General features: G+C 47.8%; 1 protein-coding gene across 1 annotated transcript; it reads right to left on the minus strand.

The window, feature by feature from the left end:
• Positions 1-450: 450 nt before the first annotated feature.
• RBM44 (RNA binding motif protein 44) lies at positions 451-20,037 on the minus strand. Its single transcript, XM_045845841.1, has 14 exons — positions 19,965-20,037; positions 15,214-16,805; positions 14,871-14,929; positions 13,552-13,728; positions 12,915-13,098; positions 12,800-12,822; positions 12,581-12,665; positions 11,214-11,328; positions 10,359-10,481; positions 8,243-8,325; positions 8,063-8,133; positions 4,979-5,264; positions 707-855; positions 451-574 (listed from the first exon to the last, which is right to left on the minus strand). The coding sequence occupies exons 1-14, from the start codon at positions 20,035-20,037 to the stop codon at positions 451-453; spliced, it is 3,144 nt and encodes a 1,047-aa protein (XP_045701797.1).
• Between the last annotated feature and the right edge of the window lie 2,169 nt (positions 20,038-22,206).

Here is a 22,206-nt window from a genome sequence, read left to right on the forward strand (position 1 = left end):
AATCCTGGCCGTGGTTATCACCACATCCTGAGTAACGTGAGTCCCCACGGAATCACTGAGCTTCGAGGGGTGGGCCGGGGACCTCCCGACAGCCATGTGAGTGGGCCACCTCAGAAGCAGACCCTGCCGTCTCAGTCCGCCGGCGGCCAGAGCCTCGGCCAGCATCTGGACTGCAACCCCGGGAGAGTCCCTCGGCTGACGCCACCCAGCTCAGCCGCTTTTGGATCCTGATGTGCGAGCTATGAGATGATAAACGTCATTCAGCTCAGTTAATTTGGGGGCAACTCATTTTGCATTAATGACCTAATACAGTATGTTTCTGTAATTTTATATTATTTAAAATTTAACATTCTCTTTATTTGGAAAAATAAAATCAATACCCTAAAATTTTTTAGTAGTAGCTAAATACAGAAGACATGATTGACTTACCGCTTACTGGCTCATCTGTTCCTAACTGGAAGTAGAGTTTTTCAACACAGATGAAGTCATCTCCACAATGGTGTTAATAGACAAGCCATTCAGAAACCCTTTGTGACTCATCCTCACTGCCTGAAGGGCATCTACGATGCGGTCTCTGTGCAGAAGGAAACACACATGAGCAGCCCCCCCACAGCCTGCGCGCGCTCCAAATACGGCCGCAGCCGTGAACTGAGCTGCGTCCCACACGCACTTCCCCATCGGCTTAAAACACAGCCGCGGCCGGCACCTGCAGACGTCGGGGTGCAGCTCAGCGAGTCTCCTCATGATCTTGGTGAAGCTGCGCAGGTTCAGCGTGTTTGGAGGCGTGAATCGCAAAGGTGTGTCAGGTAACGGTTTAGTAGATTCAGTCTGTTTACAATTCTTCTTCTTGACACCCTAAATAGAGCATTTAGAAAGTTTTCTTTTTCTGAAGATTTTTACTTATTTTATTTTTAGACAGAGGAGAAGGGAGGGGCAGAGGGAAACATCAATGTGTGGTTGCTTCTCACATGCCCCTACCGGGGACCCGGCCCGAAACCCAGGCGTGTGCCCTGACCGGGAGTGGAACTGTCACTCTGGTTTGCAGGCCTGCGCTCAGTCCATGGAGTCACACCAGCCAGGAAGTTTTCTTAAAATCAATAATCATTACATAGAGACAATCCAGCTTATCCAGTTAAAATAAATTTTAAATTACAATTATAATAGTAAAATTTTAACAGTAATTGATAATAAAAATCACACATTGTGAAATCAAAATTCCTAGGCCTTTATTTAGATTTTGGATTGTGTGTACCAGCAGAGTTCCCTGAGTCGTGCTCGGGGCCACGCACTAAAGAACGGCAAACATGCCTCCTCCCAGCAGTGGTCAAGTGTCTGCAGCTACTATGTCTGAGCCAGTCTTTCTCGACCGGGACTCCTCATCTGAGCCACGGAACACAGACCTATTTTCTCGGGTTTCCCAGAGACAGGACACAACTGGTTCCTACAGACAGGGAAGAGGCCAGTCCGTTATTTACAGCAGGTACCTTAGGCTGAGGGCACGGAAGCTTAATTCTCTTACCCAGCGTGACAGAGAACCACTGGTTTACATGGTTGTTATAAATGTTCTACATCTTATTACTAAATAAGTTCTGAACACAAACTATATGTCTAGGACTGTACCCCATGTGTGGTGGGGGCGGCAAGGAACAAAACTAGTGATATAAAACAGAACCCTCTCCACTTATGGATCCTATACTCCAACTGAAAAGACAAAATTTAAAAACTCAATGAATGCCTATTAACCAGGCAAGTGGGCTGCACACCGAATGACAGCACCGCAAGTCCCGTGAAACAGGACGTCAGGCTCATGTTCCCCGGGGGCCACATCACCCCGCGGTGGCCTTCCAAGGGCCGAACGCAATTTCAACCCCTTAGCAGTTAAGGAGTAGTTCCATTTATATAGTCCCAAAATTATCTCGGCCCCTTGAAGGCCACCACGAGGCTGACGTGGCCCCCGGTGAACATGAGTTTGTCACCCTGCCATGAAAGTTCAACAAAGGAAGAACAAGACTTGAAGCCCAGGTGAAAAACCCAGACAAGACACATGAAATATTAAACCTGTCACGTCAGAATGTTACATACTTCACTTACTTTATCTCCTTCACCAGATGTACGCTCTGCGAGAACACAGATTCTCGTCCGTTCCGGTCATTACTGCTTTCCCAACCAGTGCCTACAGCAGTGTTCACAGTTGGTATGTTATAATGGTTTGTTAAATAAATAGATGTTCGGGATGTGGCAGTTCAGGTGACAGCTGAGCCAGAGCGGACGGCATTCCCATGAGAGCGCCAGGTGACTGGTAAACAGCAACGGCTACCATGTGCTCCGTGCACGCGCCACGCCGCACACAGTTCTGGAACCGCACAGCGTCTGTGAAGGGGACCCGCTGCCCCACAGTGAGAACAGGAAGCTCAGGTTCACAGTCCACGCAACTTGCTCAATCGTATGAGGAGGGGCAGGGCCTGGTTAGGAACGTGTTATTCTTAACCATCACCATCTGCCTCTTACTGCAGACAATATTTTCTACACGAATAAATGCAATGAATAAATGCAGAGAACCCGAGAAAAAGGTGACAACAAATCGCTACAAAAAGCTGAGAGGACTTGGGAGAGCAATGTAATAGGCTAGCAGGGAACGGGACCCTCCCTGCCCGTGTCCTCCAGGATGACGCACTGCTGCCCGGCCCAGGGCGCCCCACTTACACGCACCACACCACCTCTGCCGACCCCACGGCCCCCACGGCCCCAGCGGGCTGGGGCGAGAGCGTGTCACCTGAACCCACAAACACCAGCATCACGGGCTGGTCAATCGAGTCCTGACTCAAGAATGAGGAACGGAAACACAGAGCAAATGAGCTGGTAAATGAAAGAAGTGTGAAGGGAAAAATACTGCAGAGTTAAACTTCAGCAAAACAAAGCCGAACGGAGGAAAAGTCACGAGCAGACAGAGGCCCTGGGTGTGGCGAGAGCAGCAGAACGGCGTGCAGGGCGCTGCGGAGGCAAGAAACCCCGCGAGCGAGGAGGGAGCAGCCGTGGTGCCCGGCCTCCAGTCGGGCCCCCGGGAGCCCGGCTGCACGCGGCCTCCTCCCGTCCTGCTGCGGACCGAGGCCACACACCCAGCCTCACCTCGCACACGAGTGTCACTGAGGGAACGAGTCTCAAAACAGGCCGATCCGGTCTCGGGCCTGAAGGTCAAAAAGCAGGTCAGTGGGGTAAAGGCCAATAAAAAAGTCACTAGTGACAATGAAAAAAGCGGCTAAAATAAAATTCTGGGGACTCAAATCTGGGCAAGCCTGGCAGTGAAACACGGGACAAGAAGGAGCGGCGACCTCAGGAGAAGGAGACGTGAAAACCTGCCGGGAGGGGAAGGGCGGGCGGAAGTCTGCCCGGGGAGCGGGGTCACCGACAGTGCAGGGGGGGGGTGACTGGCAGACGGGGCTGCGGGAGGACGGGCTGGAGGGCTCCGTCAGGAGGGAAGTCAGAAGTCAGGAGGGGGCCCCCCTTTGTCTTACCAACAAACATTTCCTTCATCCATTTATTAGGGAGGGATTTGCTCTGATCGAAGATTAAAAATAACCCCAGTAAAAATCAAAGTAGAGTTTTTGGTAGATATTGGCAAGTTGAATTATAAACTTTATACAGAGAGAGAGAGAGACCTGAAGAGCCGAAACAATTTTGAACTAGAACAAAGCTGGAAGACTCACTCTGCCTGCTTTCAAGGCTCACTGTGAAGCTGCAATCTCGACGGCGCGGTCCTGGAGGGAAGAGAGACAGACAGACTGACGGAAGACAGCAGACAAGTCTGTAAACGGGCCCACAGAGAGCCGACTGATTTTTGAGGAAGTACAAAGATAATCCGTCTTTCCACAATGACGCTGGAACAATTCCCCATGTAAAACACACACACACACACACGAACAAATGACCTCTGGTCACACCTCACACATCGCATAAAAACGCACTCAAAATCTTTGTGATTGTGGGTTTCTTAGATACACCACTAAAAGCACAAGTTAAAAAAAAACAACTGACAAATGGTACTTCATCAAAATTAAGAACTCCTGGTCTGATAAAGACACTATTGAACAAATGAAAACCAAAGTACAGGCCGGTAACAAGCATTTGTACGTCACATATCCATCTTGAAAAGGATTTACATGCAGAATAGAAAAAACCTCAAAACCCTGTACTAAGAAACCCAATAAACACGGTCAGAATAGGAACAGGAATGGACTGCTGAGACAACACGCACCGATCTCACCGGACTAACGAGGCTCCGTCGCATGCCACGTACGGGACGTGACAGGAAAGGTGAAAACGTAGGAGCAGGAACCGGCAGAGCACAAGACCGTGTTCTGGAAGGGACTTTCTGTCCCTTTACTGGGGGTTACATGTCTACACGTATTTGTGTAAACACATACACCAAAAAAGTGAATTTTACTGTATGTAAAATTAAAAAAAAAAAAGGATGGAATGCCTGTGTGACACCAGGCATTTTGCTCAAGTCAGAGGGGGCAAAACAAGGCGATCAAGACACTGGAGACAAGTGATGCGTCTGGGGAGAGCAGGGCGAGCGAGGCCGCTCCAGTGCTCGCCTGCGCGCGCGGCCGGGGCACGTGCAGTGCGGGGACCGTGCCCTGCGCACAGCTCTGGGAGAGGGTCAGCCGCGACAAGGAGGACGCCGCGGTGCGGCCCACGAACGCAGGGGCACAGAAACTGCACAGCGCTGGCGGAGCGCCTCCTTAAAGGGAGACGGGTTTCTCCGCAGCCGGGTCTGCAAAGATCCACACTGTCCCCCAGGGGACCCGGAGCTGCACACACAGCACGGCAGGGTGGGTCCACGGCTGAAACCCGCTCCGATGAACGTTCTCGCTCCCACCCAAAGAGCCCTGATTCTCCTGTCATTGCTGTACAAAGCTACTGACTGCAATACGGCACCCACTGGGACCAGTTAGGGGGGTCTGCCAAGAAAACCAACCTGGTCGAAATGGAAAGATTCACTGTCTTCCTCAGACCCCAGCTGCCGTGGCCTGGTTCTGGGCAATCTAGAAATACAGGAAGCTGAGTTGATTTCTTTGTTGATGCTTTTCTCCAAATTATTCAAACTAATTCTCCTTCCATTTTTGGAGGAAAGTGGTGATACATATTCTCCAGGACTTTTAACCAGTCGCACGTTTACTGGTTTGCCATTTATTTCCATCCCATTCATTTCATTCACAGCAGACTTGGCGTCATTGTTTCTTTTAAAAGCAAGAGACGCGTATCTAGAATATAAAAGCAGAAAAAAGCATGTGATCTTAAAATACCTACTTTTAATAAATTTCAACCCAAACTACAAATAGGATCCTTTCTTAATTGGTACAGTTTTAATGTGTGAAATACACAGCTATCATTTTTAGTGATAAAAGGGTAAAGGTAACTTCCGGCCAAGATGGAGGCGTAGGTAGAAACCATTTGCTTCCTTGTACAACCAAAAGGAGGATGACAGCCAATCCAAAATCAACAAACAACCAGAAGTGCCAGAAAACCAAACTGCATGGAACTCCGACAACCAAGGAATTAAAGAAACAGCCGACCAGACCAACCAGACCACTGAGACGGGCGGACGGAGAGAACCCGTGGAAAGGCGGTCTACCGTGCTGATGGAGATGGCTGAACGGGAGACTGAGGCTCAGAGCGCACAGTGTGCACTACGGCGGGGTTGCTGCGGTGGGAGAAACTCATCTCACACGAGAGTCCGCTGGAAAGTGGGCCAGAGCCGAGTGGGGAGCCCCACTGTTCCCTCCCCGAACCCTCCTCCCAGGCAGCACCCAGAGCAGCAGCAGGGAGGGCGGCCCCCCCCTGGTGACTACCTAAGGCTCCGCCCCCTTACAACCTAACAGGTGCCCCCGGACAAAGAAATATGGTCCAAATGAAAGAACAGAGCAAAACTCCAGAAAGAGAGCTAGGCAATGAGAAGACAGCCAACCTATCCGATGGAGTTTAAAGCTCTGGTAATCAAAATGCTCACAGAACTGATTGAGCTTGGTCACAAAATGAAAGAACAAATGAAAGACACCCAAAATGAAATAAAGCAAAATGTTCAGGGGACCAACAGTGACAGGAAGGAAACCAGGACTCGAAGCAATGATTTGGAACAAAAGGAAGAAATAAACATCCAACCAGAACAGAATGGAGCAACAAGAATCCAGAAGAATGAAGAGAGGCGGAGGAATCTCTGGACAACCTGAAACAGTCCAACATCCGAATCCTAGGGGGTGCCAGAAGGAGAACAGCAGCAAGACATTGAAATCTTATTTGAACAAATAATGAAGGAGAACTTCCCCAATCTGGCAAAGGAAACAGACTTCCAGGAAGTCCAAGAAGCACAGAGAGTCCCAAAGCAGCTGGACCCAAGGAGGAACACACCAAGGCACCTCATCGTTACATTAGCCAAGATTAAAGTGAAGGAGAGAATCCTAGAAGCAGCAAGAGAAAAGGAGACAGTTACTTACAAAGGAGTGCCCATAAGATTGTCAGCTGATTTCTCAAAAGAGACCTTACAGGCAATAAGGGGCTAGAGAAAGAAGTATTCCAAGTTATGAAAGGCAAGGACCTACATCCTAGATGACTCTGTCCAGCAAAGTTTTCATTTAGAATGGAAGGGCAGATAAAGTGCTTCCCAGATAAGGTCAAGTTAAAGGAGTTCGTCATCACCAAGCCCTTATTCTATGAAATGTTAAAGGGACTTATCTAAGAAAAAGATGAAAAATACAAACAATAAAATGACAACAAACTCACAACTATCAACAACTGAACCTAAAAAGAAAAAGACAAACAGTGAAAAGGAAAACTAAGCAAACAACTAGAATGGGAACAGAATTAGAGAAATGGAGATCACAGGGAGGGAGTTCAGTTGGGGAGGGGGGAGGGAGGAAGGGGGGGAAGGTACAGGGAAGCAGCAGCATAATTGGCGGCATAAAATAGACGGGGAGAGGTCAAAGATGGTGTAGGAAACAGAGGACTCAAACTTATACGTACAACCCATGGACAGGAACTAAGGTGGGGAATGCTGGAGGGTGGGGGGGGGTGCAGGGCGGAGGGGCGATAAAGGGGGATAAATTGGGAAAACTGTAATAGCCTAGTCAATAAAATGTATTTTAAAAAACAGTAAAGGTTTTTCCACTGAACCCTTGCCACTGTTATCCGATACTTCTGAATGCTCTGGCCATGTGGCCAACAGAAACCAGCAGCATCCACATGACTGTGCGCTGCTGACACAGCTCACGACCTGGGACGGAGCACGGGAGCACGACTGAGAAGTGACGATAATCCAGACCCAGCAGCACAACTCCTGGGGCACCCGCTCCGAGCCGGGCTCCACGCCCACCGCTGTGCTTGTTGAACTGACCCCAGTCTCAGAGCGCTGCTATGACAGCACAGGTGTTACTACCCTTACTTTCTAGACAAAGAGCCTGCAGTCCAGAAGGACGAAGTAACTTGCCCAAAGTTACCCAGCAAGCACGAGAGCTGGGAACTCTGCAGGCCGTACAGCTGCAGAGCCCGTTCTCTCAACAGCGCCCCGCACCGCCACCACCACGCACGGTCGAGGGCACACGCACCGGCAGCTGTGCTGTGCGCCCGGAGCACCACGGTGAGCAGCACAGTGAGAGAGAGACTGGGCGAGGGACAGTGGCCGTTGTCCAGGTGTGGCCCTCCACTGGACAGGGAGAGCTCTCCTGGAGTGGCCCTGACTCAATCAGCACTTGGTTCACGTCTAATACTGCACCTCTGGCACACAGCAGACACCCAGGAAATGCACACCTTTTTTTCTTAAAAAGGATTTTATTTATTTATTTTTAGAGAGGGGAAGGGAGAGAGAAAGAGAGGAAGAGAAGCATCAACATGTGGTTGCCTCTCACACAGCCCCTCACTGGGGACCTGGCCTACAACCCAGGCGTGTGCCCTGACTGGGCATGGACTGGGCAACCCTTTGTTCCAGAGGCCGGTCTCAGTCTACTGAGTCTACTGAGCTGCACCAGCCGGGGCTGACATGCATACTTACTGAATTTAGAAAACAAACCTGTAATTAGAAGAATCGTAAATGGAAATCTCAGAAAGTTGGTATTTCTGGAAATGATACCTTAAATCAGCCTAAAAGAAGAGAAATAAAAGTTTGTGAAAGGTAGAAAGCAATAATCAAAATATAAATAAATACCTAATAGATCTAAAAATGAAGCTCCGAAAATAAATCCTGGCCTACCTCAGACACTGAAGGGCAGAGACCACCCACATGTACCAAGTAACTCTTCTCTCTTTGTAAGGGGTCAACATTCTTGATTTCTGCTTGCAGGGAAATATAATAAACAACAGAAGATAACCATTGTTATATTGATATATTTTTAAATGTGAAAGCTGTTAAATATTTTTATGATCATAAAGCTTACTATAAAGTCACGAGCAAATACCAGCACTAGACTGAAGACCAAGAGCCTGGAGTATACTTTTAGGATTTCTGGGCCTTAAAAACATCTTAAAAATAAAGGTGGACTGGTTGGCATCAAGCCCCCCGTAGCTCAGAAGTGGACCGCTGTCCAAACAGAGCCATCCAGCGCATCCTGACTGAGCCGGTGCCCTCGCCCTTCTCGGTCCAGAGAAGGTCTGAGATGCCGACCACACACAGCACCCCGACCCACCCCGCCAATGCTGGCTGGGGTGCTTTCTGTACGTGCTCTGCTGGGGAGAACCGCACCCCAAAACCTCTGTGACAGGCAAGTATCGACAGCAGGTGGACGGCAGTGGCACCGAAGAACACGGGGGAGGGGTGAGACCCTGACTCAGATCACAGTGCGTTTTCGGGCTGCGGTCTGAGGAGTCTGGTCTGCAATGAAAGGAGTCACTGTGGCAGCCTGCGCCTGCCACAGACGCAGGGCGGGCACACTGTCAGCGGGTGTGGAAGGAATTCTCACAGTGGCTCACGTCTGTGGTCTGACAATCCTTGTGGAAGAGGGACAATCCCAAGTTTTATTTCCCTCACCGCATAACAACAATCTAACGCTCACTGGGTGCTTCCCACACTCCAGGCACCGGGCCGAGCACTTCCTACGCATCATCCCACATGACGCGCACAGCCGCCCTGTGAGGTGCAGCTGTCACCGCCTCCGCTTCCCAGATGAGCGTCCTGAGGTCTCGGGAGCTGAGGTCACAGGTCTAGTCAGCGGGGGTGCTAGAAAATTCAGACAGAACCCTTTGTTTCCAGGAGGCTGCCCCCACCTCCGTCGTTAACTGACTCGGCTCGAGGGTGTCTGGGGCTCACGGGGTGCCGGGGGAGGAAACGGCCCGCAGCAGGGCGAGCAGGGAGCCAGCGGCCACGGCACAGCGGGAAGGGAAGTGAGCCGGGGTCCGGGGGTGGACACGGCGCCCACGGCCTCAGCCCAGACCAGTTCAATACGAGGCTGTGTACCCAGCACCGCGTGGGCCGAGGGCTGTGCCTGGTGCCCAGGAGGGGCAGCCAACAAAGCACAGAAACATCCCTGACCTCGCTGACTAATGCATACGCGAGTGTGGGACGGCAGTCAGTACCAAGTGAGTAAAATGCACGGCATGTGCTCGGGGACACGGAGAAAAATGCGAGGAGGAGGAGTAGTCACAACAAAACGTGATGCTGCGATGCCACCCTAAACTGTACTCGTGTATTAAGGATGGTAAAGGCTATTAATAGTGGTCCTTGTAGGCTGGACACACGTCAGGTAATTTTAATTTTCTTGTACTTTTATATTTTATTTAAAAACCCTAATAAGCATTATTTATACAAACAGGAAAAATGAAACCCCTGTTGTTATGTGAAATAAAAACGCACCCAAGCAAACAGGGAAACCCAGGCAGGAGCCTGGCACCAGAAACGACGGACAGGCAGTGACTGCAGCGCCAGAGGGAGCCCCAGCACCACAGGTGGCGCGGACTGCGTGCCCGTGAGACCCCTCCTGAAGCGGAGGGAACGCGGGCAGGGAGACGGGCAGTCCTGGCGGCCCGGCCGCCCGCCCGCCAGGACGGGGCGGAGTGCCGCCCTCGCACACGCCGCAGAGCTGAGGGCAAGAGGGCCCTGACCCAGGCCTGGTGGCCCCGAGCACGGGAGAGGGTGCTGGGCCTCGACCTCCTAACTAAATCTCGGATTTATGCTCTCAGCAGACAGCTTTCTGAGAGAGAAATGAACATTTTAAATTGATTTTAAAAACTGACCTCCAAATGGCCAGCTTTCTGATTTTCTACGCTTACAAAGAAAAGCCATCAACGGCAATCAAGCACTACAACAGCCCGGCCGCCCCAGCACCCGAGGACACAGGAAGCACTGTCTGGAAATGAGTGAGGCCGGGACCCACCGGGCGCGCACCCCAGGCCCCGTCCGTCCTGCCCCGGCCAGCTGTCTCCCGGGCAGTCGGCTCCCGCCAGGCTCTCCTTAGCATCGAACCAGTCCTCGCTCACGTCTGGGTGGTTTCTGCAATCTGAAAATTGAACACGAATAGCTATGAACTCTGTACATCTACCCTGTGAGAAGTTACCCGAAAGCTTCTCAGAATGAATCGGCATAGTGACAATGACTCATTGCATGTATACATGTACAAGTAAGAACTAGCAAAACAGGAGCACCGAGCGCCAGGACCCTGAGAGGGGTTTCCGGCAGCCGAGGAGCCAAGACGGCTCTTCCGCCTGAGCGGCCCGCTTCCCAGAGTCCCTTTCGCGGATGCTGGTGCCCAGCGGTGCCGTCTGCCCCGGAGCTGCCCGCCGCCAGAGACGCCGGCGCTGTCTTCCCACACAGACCACCTGCACACGGCTTTGAGAGGCCTGGTCAAGCAGCACTGCAGCTTTTTATGTCTTAAAAGTTTCTTTGTGATCTTTTTGGAACGATCACAATCTTGTTTCACACCCCTTTTCACAGAGGACAAAATAAAATATTACAATTTACGGAGTTACAAATTGGACAGCAGAATTTTCAGACTGGACAGGATGAACCAGAAGAGTAAATGTCTGTATTGTTATTTGGCATCATCAGATAGAGTATTAGGTAGCCTTAAAAATGTCAACTACATGGTAAAAAGGGTATTTTTATCATTTATAATCAGAATGATGCCATTCAATTAAACATATTTATTTTAACATAATGAATAAGCACCAGAGATATTTTAAACCTTACTGCTTTATGGAAATGACATAAGACAACATATTTTCACCCTGACCTTTGTCATCAAGTTTCAGTTGACTGAAGTATCCATCTATATCGCCATTTTTCAAACCGTCTTCCTTGGGCGAGGTGCCTTCATTAGGGTGACTGTTATCAGACAACAGAGGCACCTGGGGATTGAAATAAGAACAGTGGCCACGACTAAGGACTAGCCACTGCGGTGCTCCTCCGTGGCGGCGCTCCTCGCCGCATCGGCCCCGCCCCAGTGAAGGCTCGGGGCCCAGCCGTCCTCCGAGTCACCGGGGAGCGCCTCACCGCCGTGTCTGCCCACCGCCAGCCAGAGCCAGGGCTCCAAGGGACCCGGTCTGCGTACAGCGACGGGACGCCGCCCCCGCTCCCGTCACTCAGCCGCGTGTGGCACGCACACTAGACGCAGTTCAGATGATTTTCGGACGTAACATCTAAGTATTTCTCCTTTTAACGTTTACTAGTCATGTGGTTAATGTGGCTTCTGCGTCTCTTATATACACGGGAAGTAATACTACATTTCCAAGTGTAATAGTAAATAAGCTGCTCTTTACACGTAAGTTCATTTAAAAAGGAGATTGTTTAAAGAATACAAAGCAGGTAACACATGGCTATGAAAACGGTGACAACGGCATGTAAGTAACAAAAATTAAGACACACTATACTATATACTACACTGGCTTTCACGCATAACCTGTTGATGAGACAGGTTATTAAAATAAAATCCCAATTTAAAATACTGTCTTATAGTCAAAATTTAGATGATAAATTATGTATATCTACATCTTGTACTCTTAAAAATAAGCAGGTTGTATCACTGCTACCGTCACAATGAGCAAACACCAACTCTCTAGAACATTAACGCCAACTGTGTAAGAAATGTGAGGATATCAGTATCTGTTTTTAGATCTGTTGACTCTTTGTGCATAATGGAGATGAGTAGAACGATGGAATATAAACAGCTAGAGTAATTTACTTTTAATCATTTGTTAATATTATAAAGGAATATAAATCAATCAAGCATTTCGCTTTTGTCCTCAGAATGCATCTAAGTACGTAAGACTACCCAAAAAATATAAGCTCAGAGTGAAACTAGAGTCAGGAAGTAGAAATAAACTCTGGCTGCCCTGCTCCACCGCCTCACGTGATAATGAAATGTAATGTATGACTCGATGTCACTTCACAATCTGCAGAGTGACAAACGTCCCAGACCCCGAGAGGTCAAGAAACCCTCTGTTCCTTCCCATCAGCTGCGGCCCGGCCCTCCGACAGGCGCACACAGAGCAAGCCAGCTGAGTGCAAGCAAGGGTGTGAGAACTTCTGCAGATCACAGCTTCCTTCGCATGGGCCATAAAATCAGAGATCCTACACTGATGAACTACGGAAGAAACTCACTTGAGAGAGCGTCCTTTTTAGGCTTGAGGAAACGTCAACATCACATACTATCTGATTATCTAGTTCGGAATCTGCTCCTGAAAAGCTAAACAGATAAACATTTCATTAAAGATTCTGTCAATTTTCTAAATAAGGACCAAACCAGAAATTTTAAAATTAACTAAATTAAGCAATTTTTAAGATCAAATGAAGCCTAAATTAGATGAAACCATAACTTACACATGTGATTCTTTTTTCATGAGCTGGAAAGACAGAAAAAGGGAAAAAATCATTTAGTTTAAAGTGTTTTGTTTGACTACAGTAAAAATTTCATTTCTAAAACGCAGACACGTGCCCTGGCAGCGAAGGTGGAGAAGGCAGACAACAGCTTCGACTCCACGGACAGCGGGGGCAGCTCCTCCAGGGGCACGCCCTTGTTTATCTTCTCTTTCAGGCTCACGTACTTCACCCTCAGGTCCCCCAGCACAGACAGCAGCGCCGACCCCAGCTCCTTGTTCACGGAGCTGGCCGGTAAATCCCTGTTCAAAAGTTCACAAAACTGATTTACGCTGAAGTTATGCATTTAACACTAATACTGGATTATATACTTGGTCCTATCAAATCTTTAAACTTTTTCCTTTTAAATACTCAGTGAAAGAAAATGAACCACAGAAAATATGTTTTTCTAGAAGCAGTACCAGCAACCCTCAGTACATAAGCCAGAGAGAATGTGATGGATGTCATGTGAAACCCTGCAACTGACTGCATCTGAACTTGGACTTGGTAAGAAACATCAAATTTATCTTTTTACTGGATTCATCATCCCAACATACACTGTTGTCTCTCCATGAGATTCTAATGTATTACTTTTTAAAATCTAGTTACAATCTACCCCTCGTCTTGCCCTTCAGAAATGAAAACACATTTTCTAGAGCAAGTGTAAAACCAGCGGCACGTTCCCGAGGTGACAGAGGTTTGAAGTCAGCCGTCACCTGCTGAGCCCTTCCCTGTCCTCCGTCACGAGCCTGTAGATTTCACTGCAGTGGCCATGACACAGCTGGTAGTGGACGTTTAAAAGCTGCAACTCTGCTTTGACGGCTCTCTGCATTATTTTCTGACAGCACTTTGACGGCAAATTCTTCTCCCTGTCTTTAGAAAGTTGAGGTTCCCTTTAAAATAAAAGAGTAAGTTTGGTTAAGACACCAAGTATTTTTGTGTTACTGATGTACCTCAAAAAACAGTCTTAAGTTTCTTCCCCTTACTTGTTGGGCTAAAACCTACTTTTACTAAACATGGAAGGGGTGTAGGAACACATCACAGTCCCAGAAAACAAGGATAGTAAGGGTCAAAGTTAATATAGTCCTTTCAGACCTCAAGGAAGTAAACGATTCTCGAATTCATACTTTCTTTTATGAAAAAGGGATTCCAAAGTCAAGTACTGACTTCACCCAGAATCAATAGGTTTTCAACCTAAATCAAGCTCTGTCCAACATTTTTAAAGGTTATGAGCATTCTGGATGGAACTGTTCTTAAATGTGTTTTATTTTTAAATAGCAAAGAGATACAACACACATTTTTCTTAATAATCAAGGGTCATTATCATAAGCAAACATTTTGCTGTTAGTCTGTCAAAAAGGCCCAAATCTCTACATTTCCTGAACACTAACAGTTCTTGCTACTAGTTGCCACGGTTCACTGTTCTCAATACTTCTGTGCAGCAAAGCAACCCTTAACCTTGTAGGACTGAATACCCAACCAAACTCAGAAGAAAGGAGGACAAATGATGGAAGAAGGAAATGCCTCAGAGCATGACCCTAATTGGGCTTCTCAGAGGCTTCCCCTTCCCCCTCCCCTGTCCACCTCCCGACTCCCCTTTGTCTTGTCAATTATAAGGGTATCTATCGAGTGCAAAGTAAATTATACAATAAATTAAAATCAAGATTAAAGTATCCCAGTGAAAGTGGCTATTTACTTCTTCATATACATGCCATTTTCCAAAAGTGCTATTTTGTTTTGGTCTACAGGGGATCAAATGAAAGAAAACTGGGTAACTCAATCACTCTGGACTTGGGCTGAATAAAGACGCCATGAGTTTCTCAAGGAATTACTGAGACTGGAATCTCAGTGAGTGAAAAAGCGTTACCGCTCTCTATCACCCTGATATTTGTTTTGTTTGAAGGCAAATCACTGAAGCAGACGATCTCTTAAGGTCCCTGCTTTAAGTTTAAGCTACTATTCTATGTGGCTACGTACCCTACAAAAAGTCTAATTTTCCCCCATGTGTATCTGCAAGCTTACGTATCTAATTTACCTCTCAGGATGTTTCTTTAATTCTGTAATAGCAAGTGTTTTTCTTAATTCCAGGGAATCCTGCAAACGTGATTTAAAATCCGATTAGAAACATATGCCCAACACCACACACTCCACCTGGGCCTCCGACCTGGCAGGATGGGAAGCCCAGGTCCCAGCGGACCTGGTGGCAACAGCGGCCACCAGGAAAGGACAGGGCTGGCACAGCCTATGTGCCTTTCCCCTCCCCCCGGCACTTTCTCACAAGTGTCTCAGGAACCCCTGCTAGAATCCGACTTACATTAACATACACTGCCCCTTTATAAAGTCAAATAAAATTCTATTATGAATTGTGCTGGTTTTACCTTATTTAGAAAATTTCCACTGGGCTTTACACTGTCAACCGAGAAGGCTTTTCCCAGGGGCCCTTTTGTCACGGCCACCTGTGTGTCCTCGCTGCCCGGACAGTAGGACCAGTCTGTGTTGCAGGCCACGCTTCGGTGCCTCCCCTTCTGACACTCGCCGGGGCGCCTCTTGTTCATCATCGTTATGTCCGTGTTGCTGGACGTGGACACCACGGGAGGCCTGGCCGTCGTCGCGCGGCTGGTCGTGAAGCAGGCCCTGAAGTCGCAGCTCACGTCCACTGTCTGGTTGACGGTGAGAGTGCGCCGCAGCGACCCCGTCACGGGGTCGGGGCGCGCTCCTTCCACACCGAGGAAGGACGCCTGGCCGGCAGCACCTTCTAGGGAGCCGTCGTCTTCTGCGCCCCGAGCACCTGTGCCCCCAGTCCTGGGCGGCGGGGGAGGAGAACCCGGGGCTGAGTGCGGAGTGTCTGGCAGGCTCACGTAGGACGAACGTTCACAGGTAGAAAGTGCCGAGTCGTCACACAGAGAACAGGAAGACTGACTACCTTGAGAGGGTTGTGGCACTGCCTCCGAAGCTTTGTCCCGGGGTAATATGCTAGGATTTTCAAGATGTTGTAACATTTTGTTCTCAACAGTCATATTTCCACAAAAGTCTTTAGTTTCAGTTACTTGAGATTTAATTTTGCCAGTGTAAATTTTAGTTTTTAATGCTTGTTGAGGGTTTAAGAAACTGCTGTTAGATTGAGATTCTTGGTTTTCGGGAGGGCTACTGCTTAGTATAATTTCATCAAATACTGTGTGGTACATTAAACTAGTCTCTCGTTCCTGACACTTTTCATGCTTTGGTTTATGGTACTCACCTAGTGTAACAGAATTCTGAAATTTGGAGACATAAGGTGAATCTTCTTGTCCATAAACATCAACTGAACCTAAAGAGATGCCAGAGCTACTTTCTAACCTAGCATGATTAGCTTCCGGACTGCCAGCGTGTTTACCTTCACAACCTGGATCTCTTAGCCCAACCACTTCCAGATCGGATACACTTGATGTTTTTGCTCTGTCAAAAGAGAAGTGGCTGCTCAGATATTCTTGCTCTTCCTCACTGGGATACTCCTGCTGCGAGTCTTCATCTCTGCCATGCTTCTGCACCTCTTCGGCGGTTTCTTTATAATCGTCATCTGAAATCTTGTAGCTTCCTTCTAAGCCAAGAATCTTACTATGTTCCAAAACATCAAAAAACAACTCCTCTCTTTCCTGCATTTCAGAAGCTAATTCTGAATTTAACAGAATAACATTTTCATTCCTTAGTTTTGACTCTGCATAAGGGACAGAGTATGTTTCATTCAAGAACACACAGTCGGCACTGTCTGCAAACTCCCGTGACCGAGGGCTGGCATGCTCTAGGCTGGCGCCTGCAGCTGCAGGAGGAGACGGCTGCAGTGACTGTGCTTGGTCAGTACTGCTCAAGTCTTTGTCATCAGCAATTTGATCTTGTGCCAAGGAATCCCAGTCGTCATCACGAAAAGTCAATTTGGCTTCATTATAACCACTGGAAGATGACAAATTTCCTTTCTTAGGATTAGAAGGCCCATCTGAGTTGGGGAAAAAAAAGGATAAAAATGTTAACAGCAGGGACATTACAGATTCTAAACAGCAGTAAAGGACTTAGATGTATTCTGGTCCAAGTTCTTCCCAATGCAGAAATACCTTCACATTACCCCCGAAAATACCCCTGGTGGTTGCCACGATGGACTGATTTGTGTCTCCCCCAAGACTCCCACGTGGGAGCCCGAACTTCCTACGTGACAGTAACTGGAGATGGGGCCTTCTGGGAGGCAGTCAGGGCTAGATGAGGTCATGGACACGGGCCCTCAAGATGGGGTAAGTGCCAGAGAGCTTGCTCTCTCTCTCTCCATCCTGTGAGGACACTGCAAGGCGCCAACCACAGGCCGGGCAGAGAGCCCTTACCAAAACCTGAGCGCACGGCACCCTGACTCAGACTTCCAGCCCCCAGAGCTGTAAAACAGAGGTGTCTGCTGTTTAAGCCCCCCCAGTCTGTGGTCTTTTGTTATGGTGGTCCCAGCTAAGACAGTGGCCACAGTTCTTCTCGAACTCTTTCAGTGGCAAGGAGTACCTGAGTGCCTGCTAGTTCCAGCTGTAGGCCTGTAGAAGCAAAGAGGACATGTGTGGTGCACCCCAATACTTGCGGCTCCCATAGGGGTCACAAATAGGAAAAGCAAACACAAATGCGATACAGGTAACGAGTGTCGACAGAGCTGTGATGATGAGCAAGTAAATGCTTGAGAGGAAAGGAGAGGCCAATTCCTGAATAAACCTTACGTTTAAAAAGTGTTTTGAGACACAAGAGTCACCCTAGGCGACTCAAACAGCACCTACAAAGTTGGCTGTGTGGAAGAACGTGGCAACTCCAGGACACCAGCAGCCACTGTGTCTGGAGTAGAACAGCTCCACGGGAACGACCACACTGTGAACAGCACAAGGGCCTGTAGTGACGTGCTAAGGGGTCTGGCTCTTGTTCTGAGGCTTCGGAGGACAGAGGTTGGACGCCGGGAGCCACAGGAAGAGCGGAGGCGTGAGGGGGGGCTGGAAGCAGTCAGACCGAGCGTGCAGACGCGGGACCGAGGAAGGCCCTGGTCTAGCAGCTCCACAACCGCCAAGACTTGGTGGCTGGTTAGAAATGGCAGAGAAGGGGGAAAAGATTAGTGGCTATATTTGAGAGCTGCTAATATTTATATGTTTATATAAGTATATATAATACATAAGAATATATTTTAACATATATACACATATATGTATTATTTTTTTGCCCAAGAACACAGTCAGAAACAAGTTTTATATCAAGATCCAGGAGACAGGACCTGTCTGGGTAGCTCAGTTGGTTAGAGCATCATCCCAACACACCAAAGTTGTAGGTTCAATCCTTGGTCAGGGCACATGCAATGCCCTCAATCAACCAATGAATGTATAAATAAGTGGAACAACAGGCATTTCTCTCTAAAATAAAGATCCAGTAAACAACATATATGTGTGTGAATTAGTGAAACAAATTTTACAAGACAGTAACTACTCCGACTATGTACAATGCATTCTGGCATTTTTTTTGTCTATTCATTTTATTAAAGAAAAGCTGATCTCAATCAGCTGAACTGGTTTCACGACTCACCAGTGGGCCACGACCTGCTTAAGCCTTGCTCTAACGTAATGGGAAGGGCTGCGACTTGGGTTTACAGTTGAATGGGAATGCCGGGAGCTACAGAACAGGGCCTTCCTGAAGAAGAGCGGATTTAGAAGAGAGGGGGAAAGCACGCGGGGAGGGGTAGAGGATAACGAGTTCATTTCCAGGCACGTGGAGTTTGAGGTGAGCAACAGAACGCCTGGATTCCAATTCCAATACAGCTGTTGTCAACCACTGTGCCCCAAGAGTTTTCAGAACATGCAATACCTGACTATTTAGTCAGCGCACTGACCTCTTTTCCCTTAAACTTGCAAAAAAAAATGACAACACCCAACAGAGCATTAACCTGTCTTGAACCATAAATCTATAGAACATAATAGAGATGCCAACTTATTGGTCATGTCTCAAAATAAGGTTGCATCTGATTGGTTAATCTCTGATACCAGAAATCCTCATATATATATATATATATATATATATATATATATATATATATATCCCTCAATTTTTAAAAAGTCACTTTGGAACAAAAAGGATAATTACTATTATTATTATTTTTTGGTAAATCAATCAAAATTATGCCTATTTTTTGTCATATTGGCAAAAATACTTTTTTTGCTGCAACATTTTAGTAATTAGCGTGTGTGTGCTGTGAGGTGACAAGGCTGAACAGAGCTGGTCTAGCAAGCTGTCGGAAGTAGGGGTTGGGGCCAAGAAGAGCAGCATTAGCTTCAATTACAGACTCATGGGTTGACTATATTTTTCTTAGAGGTTTGTATAGGTGTTCATTTTATATTCTGGATATTAATTTTTTGTTTTCCTTATTTATAATATGTAACTTTTTCCTAGTTTATTGCTTATCTTTTATTTTTTGTACTATTGTACTAGGGTTTTTACGGTTATTTAGTTAAATGGATCAGCCTTTTCTAGGTCTGTCTCTGCGGCCTTTCCCACCACATGATTACAAATTACTCTTTTATAACTTATTCCGTGTACTGTGCCTCACAGCCTTTCTATACTATGTAAATTTTTTTCCTTCCTACCATAAGGCAGTAATCTAACTTATTTTTCCTCCAAAATATATGGCCAATTATATTAATTCCATTTGCAGAATAATCCATTACTTCCCTTCTGACTTAAAATAGCATTAAAATTTTTTCTGAAGTTCACTTAATAGTTTAAGCCACAATCGATTATAAGCAAGTAAAATTTCGTCATCTTGCTCTTCCTGCTCTATTTAGTTTTTCTTCTACCGTTACTACAGAAAAGGAAATTTGGATGTGTGAAGACAAATTACATTTAACTTGGGTAGCAGAGGTCAACCTGCCCACTTTCCACTTAAGACAACGGCACCTGCCAGCAGTTCCCCAAGGCGTGTTCTCCTCTGGTTCCCCTTCTCTTCCCTAGATCTTCCGTCTCCCCGAAAGGTCCTATGTTGGCTGCCCGAATTCACAAAATCCCCTGAGTAGCAACACTGGAGGGGGAGCTGTCTAGTCCAATTCCATTCAGCACCTCTCTCTCCACCTAGAACAGAGCCACCTGGCCTGCCCCTTACCTCTGCGGACGCTTCCTCCATCGCTGCGGGCGCCGCTACCAGAAGCCGCCTCCACTGCAGTGGTGGCCTGCATCTCTTAAGAATGTATATTCTAGAAAAAGCATAAATATTGAACTATTATTACATTCAGAATTACATTAAAAATATTAGAAAAACAAGCATTTGACAAAGTGGCAATTGCAGTCAAAGATTCTAATGTAAGAGGACTAATAAACAAAATTGGTAGAACATTTGAATAACTTTTTAAAAGCGTGAACGGACTACTACATACAGCTGTACTACTGTATTTGAACACCCAAGACATGGCCTTTTGAAATTTCCAAGGAACACTAAAGAAAAAAAATACACAATATATTTGGCCACCAAAAAAATCACACCCCAATCAAAATGTCTCTAAAACAAACTACAGACTTACCAACAGCCAGTGACACGGCACACCCATACCTTCCAGCGATGGAAAGGAACAAACCACTGACACATGTAACTCTGTGGGTTAGTTTCAAAGCCAGAAAGCCAGACAAGAGACCACCTTACTTTATGGGAGGCACCCATCTGAAGGAGTGCACAGAAAAGCCAATTTATGGAGACGGAAAGTAGATTAGAACCCGCCTGGGGCAGGGTACGGGATGAGAGGACAACTGTGAATGGGCACAGGGGATCTCGTTGGAGGACGAACTTGTTCTAATACATCCGATGTGACAGCCGCGTTGCTTGATAAAGTTGCTACAACTACACTGTACCTCAATAAAAGTGTTTGAAGAATTAATGACGGCTCTCCGAACCCAGCCGCCACATGAGGGAGCCTAAGCCGGGTACCTGAGCTGGGCCTGGAGATCCCGGCGGCCACCCCCGAGGTCTGTCAGGGTCGCTGCCGTGCAAGGCCCGCCCAGGGGAAGGGCGGGAGCCTAGGCCGGGACAGGGCGCACCGCAGGGCGCAGTGTTTGCTGGGTGGGCCGGGACCCTCTCCTCCGTCCCCTCCAAGACCTTCAGGGTCCCTCCCAAGAGGGCGTCTGGGCAGAGCCTGGGGGCACGCTGGTGCTCCAGGTGGAGAGTCCGCGGGAATCACGACCCTGCAGCGCCGACCCCGGCCTGGCTGCAAGCAGGGGTCTGGGTGAGGGCTTTGAGGCAAAGGCCTGTCAGGCCCTGTGTCCCGTCTCAGGAGCTCGGCCACGGCTGACCGGGGGGAGCAGATCCAGGGCTGGGACAACGGGAGAGAGATTGGGGGTGTGGCGTGCGGTGAAGGAAGAACGGGAGCCACCTGGGGCTCTGGATCTACACCTGTGCTCACAGTAGAGGTGGGGACGAGGAGGCGGAAGGGTCTGGAAACCCACCATCCGCCAATGCGTGCCCAGAGCCAGCCCTGGGGCAGGCAGACAAGGGCGGGGTGAGAACCTGGGCGCACTCAGGGTGGGAGACCTGCAACCTTTCTGTTTACGACACAACGCTCCAACCAACTGGCTAGGATGATGAGTTCATTTTTATACATAATATGTTCTAAGTGCCTATAACATACCTAACTGGAAACACACAGTTGTGAACCATAGGATTTATCTGCACTGGAAGTATCTGATTCCAATTTAATGTTTCAAAAATTCCTTTTGGTTAATAATGGGGAAAATGGCCTAATAATATTTTTACTGCCATGAGTCTAGCTACAGATTAACCTTTGGGGTTATGAACTCTCTGCAGATTTGATAAAATCAGTTACTTCCCTGAGAAAATGCACAAATGCATATATCTTATGGATTTCTCTACCACATTTAGAAGTTTGAAGTTAGTTAAGTCCTGACCTAAGAGATTGTATTTACGTCAGTAATGGCCCTTCTCTAGGAATATCAGGTAAATATTTAAGATAAAGACTAAGATGAAAAGAAAGTTGGAATTTCTAGCAAAGATGGAGGTATACGAAGATATGCTTTGCTTCTTTGCACAACCAAAAGAAGGACAACAACAAATTCAAAGACAAAAACCAGCCAGAACTGCCAAAAAATCGTACTGTATGGAAGTCTGACGATGAAGGAGTTAGAGAAGAAACATTCGTCCAGTCTGGGAGGCGGGGTGGAGACGGGCAGCCCAGGTGGACAGGACACGCAGCAAGGCAGTGGAGCAGGCGGGTGAGGAGGCAGCGAGCAGAGCGGGCAGCCCCACATCTGCAAGTGGGAAAACCAGGAGGAACATCTGGGGAGCGAGACAGACCCCGCAACCCAGGGCTCTAGTGTGGGGACATAAAGCCTCAAAGCCT

The sequence above is a fragment of the Phyllostomus hastatus genome, unplaced genomic scaffold (genome assembly GCF_019186645.2).
Source record: "Phyllostomus hastatus isolate PE091 unplaced genomic scaffold, TTU_PhHast_1.1 phas_contig_477, whole genome shotgun sequence".
NCBI classification, from domain to species: Eukaryota; Metazoa; Chordata; class Mammalia; order Chiroptera; family Phyllostomidae; genus Phyllostomus; species Phyllostomus hastatus.

What these genes read in the sequence shown, in the direction of transcription:
- RBM44 (XM_045845841.1), bottom strand. Translation starts at nt 20,037, where the DNA reads ATGCAGGCCACCACTGCAGTGGAGGCGGCTTCTGGTAGCGGCGCCCGC. An exon ending in GACAGGGAAGGGCTCAGCAG is followed by an intron (nt 13,099 to 13,551) that starts GTGACGGCTGAC and finishes ACTTTTGAACAG; the next exon opens with GGATTTACCGGCCAGCTCCG. An exon ending in TAAAAAGGACGCTCTCTCAA is followed by an intron (nt 11,329 to 12,580) that starts GTGAGTTTCTTC and finishes TTCAATCCCCAG; the next exon opens with GTGCCTCTGTTGTCTGATAA.